Genomic DNA, 5,000 nt, shown 5'->3' on the forward strand with positions numbered 1-5,000 from the left:
GGGCACACTAGGGGTCTGAGGTGTGCAAGAACCAGCCTCTCCATGACCTTCATAATGTGAGAGGTCAGTGCAATCGGCCTGTAGTCATCCAGAGCCACAGGATGTCCTTTTTTGGGCACTGGAACAAGGCAGGATGTTTTCCACAGCACTGGCACTCTCTGAAGGTGGAGGCTCAGGTTGAAGAGGTGCTGGAGAACTCCGCAGAGCTGGCTGGCACAGGCCTTCAGCACGCGAGGGCTGATGCGGTCCGGACCGGCGGCTTTTCTCTGGCTGGGCTTCTCCAGTTCTCTCCTCACCTGGCTGGCTGTGATGTTGAGACTGGACTGGGGGGTGGATGGTAGCAGTGGGGGATGTGCGAGGGTCATGGGGGAGGGGGGTGTGAGACGGACTGTGGTGGGGGCTGTGGTGGGGGCCAGAAGGGAGGTGGGGGGTGGGGTAGGGGGGGCTGGGGGTGGTGGAACCTGGTGTCTGCTGCGGGGGTTGGGGTGGGGTTGTGGGGCTGGTGTAGAGCTGTGGGGGGGTTGTGAGAAGAGGGTTAGGGTTAGGGTTAGGGTTAGTTTGTTAATTTTGTTAGTTTGTTTGACAGTTTAAATAAAGTTTGTTTGACAGTTTAAATAAAGTTTGTTTGACAGTTTAAATAAAGTTTGTTTGACAGTTTAAATAAAGTTTGTTTGACAGTTTAAATAAAGTTTGTTTCCTTTGACAGTTTAAATAAAGTTTGACAGTTTAAATAAAGTTTGTTTGACAGTTTAAATAAAGTTTGTTTGACAGTTTAAATAAAGTTTGTTTGACAGTTTAAATAAAGTTTGTTTCCTTTGACAGTTTAAATAAAGTTTGTTTGACAGTTTAAATAAAGTTTGTTTGACAGTTTAAATAAAGTTTGTTTGACAGTTTAAATAAAGTTTGTTTCCTTTGACAGTTTAAATAAAGTTTGTTTGACAGTTTAAATAAAGTTTGTTTGACAGTTTAAATAAAGTTTGTTTGAAAGTTTAAATAAAGTTTGTTTGACAGTTTAAATAAAGTTTGTTTGACAGTTTAAATAAAGTTTGTTTCCATTGACAGTTTAAATAAAGTTTGACAGTTTAAATAAAGTTTGTTTGACAGTTTAAATAAAGTTTGTTTGACAGTTTAAATAAAGTTGGTTTGACAGTTTAAATAAAGTTTGTTTGACAGTTTAAATAAAGTTTGTTTCCTTTGACAGTTTAAATAAAGTTTGACAGTTTAAATAAAGTTTGTTTGACAGTTTAAATAAAGTTTGTTTGACAGTTTAAATAAAGTTTGTTTGAAAGTTTAAATAAAGTTTGTTTGAAAGTTTAAATAAAGTTTGTTTGACAGTTTAAATAAAGTTAGTTTGACAGTTTAAATAAAGTTTGTTTCCTTTGACAGTTTAAATAAAGTTTGTTTGACAGTTTAAATAAAGTTTGTTTGACAGTTTAAATAAAGTTTGTTTGAAAGTTTAAATAAAGTTTGTTTGACAGTTTAAATAAAGTTTGTTTGACAGTTTAAATAAAGTTTGTTTCCTTTGACAGTTTAAATAAAGTTTGACAGTTTAAATAAAGTTTGTTTGACAGTTTAAATAAAGTTTGTTTGACAGTTTAAATAAAGTTTGTTTGACAGTTTAAATAAAGTTTGTTTGACAGTTTAAATAAAGTTTGTTTCCTTTGACAGTTTAAATAAAGTTTGTTTGACAGTTTAAATAAAGTTTGTTTGACAGTTTAAATAAAGTTTGTTTGACAGTTTAAATAAAGTTTGTTTCCTTTGACAGTTTAAATAAAGTTTGTTTGACAGTTTAAATAAAGTTTGTTTGACAGTTTAAATAAAGTTTGTTTGAAAGTTTAAATAAAGTTTGTTTGACAGTTTAAATAAAGTTTGTTTGACAGTTTAAATAAAGTTTGTTTCCATTGACAGTTTAAATAAAGTTTGACAGTTTAAATAAAGTTTGTTTGACAGTTTAAATAAAGTTTGTTTGACAGTTTAAATAAAGTTTGTTTGACAGTTTAAATAAAGTTTGTTTCCTTTGACAGTTTAAATAAAGTTTGACAGTTTAAATAAAGTTTGTTTGACAGTTTAAATAAAGTTTGTTTGACAGTTTAAATAAAGTTTGTTTGAAAGTTTAAATAAAGTTTCTTTGAAAGTTTAAATAAAGTTTGTTTGACAGTTTAAATAAAGTTTGTTTGACAGTTTAAATAAAGTTTGTTTGACAGTTTAAATAAAGTTTGTTTGACAGTTTAAATAAAGTTTGTTTGACAGTTTAAATAAAGTTTGTTTGACAGTTTAAATAAAGTTTGTTTGAAAGTTTAAATAAAGTTTGTTTGACAGTTTAAATAAAGTTTGTTTGACAGTTTAAATAAAGTTTGTTTGAAAGTTTAAATAAAGTTTGTTTGACAGTTTAAATAAAGTTTGACAGTTTAAATAGTTTGTTTGACAGTTTAAATAAAGTTTGTTTGACAGTTTAAATAAAGTTTGTTTGACAGTTTAAATAAAGTTTGTTTCCTTTGACAGTTTAAATAAAGTTTGACAGTTTAAATAAAGTTTGTTTGAAAGTTTAAATAAAGTTTGTTTGACAGTTTAAATAAAGTTTGTTTGACAGTTTAAATAAAGTTTGTTTCCTTTGACAGTTTAAATAAAGTTTGTTTGACAGTTTAAATAAAGTTTGTTTGACAGTTTAAATAAAGTTTGTTTGACAGTTTAAATAAAGTTTGACAGTTTAAATAAAGTTTGTTTGACAGTTTAAATAAAGTTTGTTTGACAGTTTAAATAAAGTTTGACAGTTTAAATAAAGTTTGTTTGACAGTTTAAATAAAGTTTGACAGTTTAAATAAAGTTTGTTTGACAGTTTAAATAATGTTTGACAGTTTAAATAAAGTTTGTTTGACAGTTTAAATAAAGTTTGTTTGACAGTTTAAATAAAGTTTGACAGTTTAAATAAAGTTTGACAGTTTAAATAAAGTTTGTTTGACAGTTTAAATAAAGTTTGACAGTTTAAATAAAGTTTGTTTGACAGTTTAAATAAAGTTTGTTTGACAGTTTAAATAAAGTTTGTTTGACAGTTTAAATAAAGTTTGTTTGACAGTTTAAATAAAGTTTGTTTGAAAGTTTAAATAAAGTTTGTTTGACAGTTTAAATAAAGTTTGACAGTTTAAATAAAGTTTGTTTGACAGTTTAAATAAAGTTTGACAGTTTAAATAAAGTTTGTTTGACAGTTTAAATAAAGTTTTATTGTGTGTCTCAGGGAAGCGAGGGATGAGCGGAGGTGGAGGAGCGTTGCTGCTGCGGACGGAGAGAAAAACGGACGACAGTGAAAAAAAGGTAAACGACTGCAAACAATGGTTCTGTTTCTTCGTTCGGGGGTTCGAACCCGAACACTCTGGGAGTCGACTCTGCGTGACCGACTATGGACGCTCCAACGACACGTGTGTGACAGACGGGTCCACCTGTGCGGGGTCACGTTAAGTGTGTGTGTGTGTGTGTGTGTGTGTGTGTGTGTGTGTGTGTGTGTGTGTGTGTGTGTGTGTGTGTGTGTGTGTGTGTGTGTGTGTGTGTGTGTGTGTGTGTGTGTGTGTGTGTGTGTGTGTGTGTGTGTGTGTGTGTGTGTGTGTGTGTGTGTGTGTGTGTGTGTGTGTGTGTGTGTGTGTTCAGTGTGTTGGTGTGTCCGCACACAGAGAGGAGGAGGAGGAGGTGAAGAACAGAAGTGAAGGAGGAAGAAAAGACAGACGTCCTGTTGCCTCCACACCTGTCCCAGGGTCGCCATGGTAACGTCAGTTTGTTGTCATTGGTGATTTTACAATGAAATGATTCCTACAACAAGTGTGTGTGTGTGTGTGTGTGTGTGTGTGTGTGTGTGTGTGTGTGTGTGTGTGTGTGTGTGTGTGTGTGTGTGTGTGTGTGTGTGTGTGTGTGTGTGTGTGTGTGTGTGTGTGTGTGTGTGTGTGTGTGTGTGTGTGTGTGTGTGTGTGTGTGTGTGTGTGTGTGTGTGTGTGTGTGTGTGTGTGTGTGTGTGTGTGTGTGTGTGTGTGTGTGTGTGCGTGCGTGCGTGCGTGCGTCCAGGTGCGTCGTGTGGACCGGAGACGACCAGATCTTCTTCTTCAATCCCACAATGCACCTGTCTGTGTGGGAAAGACCGGGGGAGCTCATTGGACGAGACATCAGTCGCATCATCGAGGACCCGCCCCACAAGAGGAAGAAGATGACAGGTCTGTCTCTCACCTGTCTGTCTCTCACCTGTCTGTCTCTAACCTGTCCGTCTCTCACCTGTCTGTCTCAGCTGCCCGTCTCTCACCTGTCTGTCTCTCACCTGTCCGTCTCTCACATGTCTGTCTCACCTGTCTGTCTCACCTGTCTGTCTCTCACCTGTCCGTCTTACCTGTCTGTCTCACCTGTCTCTCACCTGTCTGTCTCTCACCTGTCTCTCACCTGTCTATCTCACCTGTCTATCTCACCTGTCCGTCTCACCTGTCTGTCTCACCTATCTGTCTCACCTGTCTCTCACCTGTCCGTCTCACCTGTCTGTCTCTCACCTGCCTGTCTCTCACCTGTCTGTCTCTCACCTGTCTGTCTCTCACCTGTCTGTCTCACCTGTCTCTCACCTGTCCGTCTCACCTGTCTGTCTCTCACCTGCCTGTCTCTCACCTGTCTGTCTCTCACCTGTCTGTCTCACCTGTCTGTCTCTCACCTGTCTGTCTCTCACCTGTCTGTCTCACCTGTCTCTCACCTGTCCGTCTCACCTGTCTGTCTCTCACCTGTCTGTCTCACCTGTCTCTCACCTGTCTGTCTGTTTCACCTGTCTCTTACCTGTCTGTCTGTCTCACCTGTCTCTCAACTTTCTGTCTCACCTGCCTATCTCCCACCTTTCTGTATGTAACCTGTCTGTCTGTCTCACCTGTCTCTCACCTGCCTGTCTGTCTCACCTGTCTGTCTGTAACCTGTCTGTCTCACCTGTCTGTCTCTCACCTGTCTGTCTCTCACCTGTCTGTCTGTCTCACCTGTTTGTCTCTCACCTG

At 37.3% G+C, this 5,000-nt stretch overlaps 1 protein-coding gene across 1 annotated transcript in view; it reads left to right on the forward strand.

Annotated features, from left to right (window-relative positions):
• tcerg1l (transcription elongation regulator 1 like) overlaps positions 1 to 5,000 on the forward strand; it is a gene marked incomplete at both ends in the record, with an annotated part of 25,203 nt that overhangs the window by 13,960 nt on the left and 6,243 nt on the right. Inside the window, 3 exons of the mRNA XM_083933322.1 lie at positions 3,233 to 3,413; positions 3,663 to 3,752; positions 4,048 to 4,193. Of these exons, the coding sequence (XP_083789448.1) occupies positions 3,233 to 3,413; positions 3,663 to 3,752; positions 4,048 to 4,193 (417 nt within the window). The remainder of the gene's footprint in view (positions 1 to 3,232; positions 3,414 to 3,662; positions 3,753 to 4,047; positions 4,194 to 5,000) is intronic.

Source organism: Echiichthys vipera, assembly GCF_963691815.1.
Source record: "Echiichthys vipera genome assembly, chromosome: 18".
Lineage (NCBI taxonomy): Eukaryota > Metazoa > Chordata > Actinopteri > Perciformes > Trachinidae > Echiichthys > Echiichthys vipera.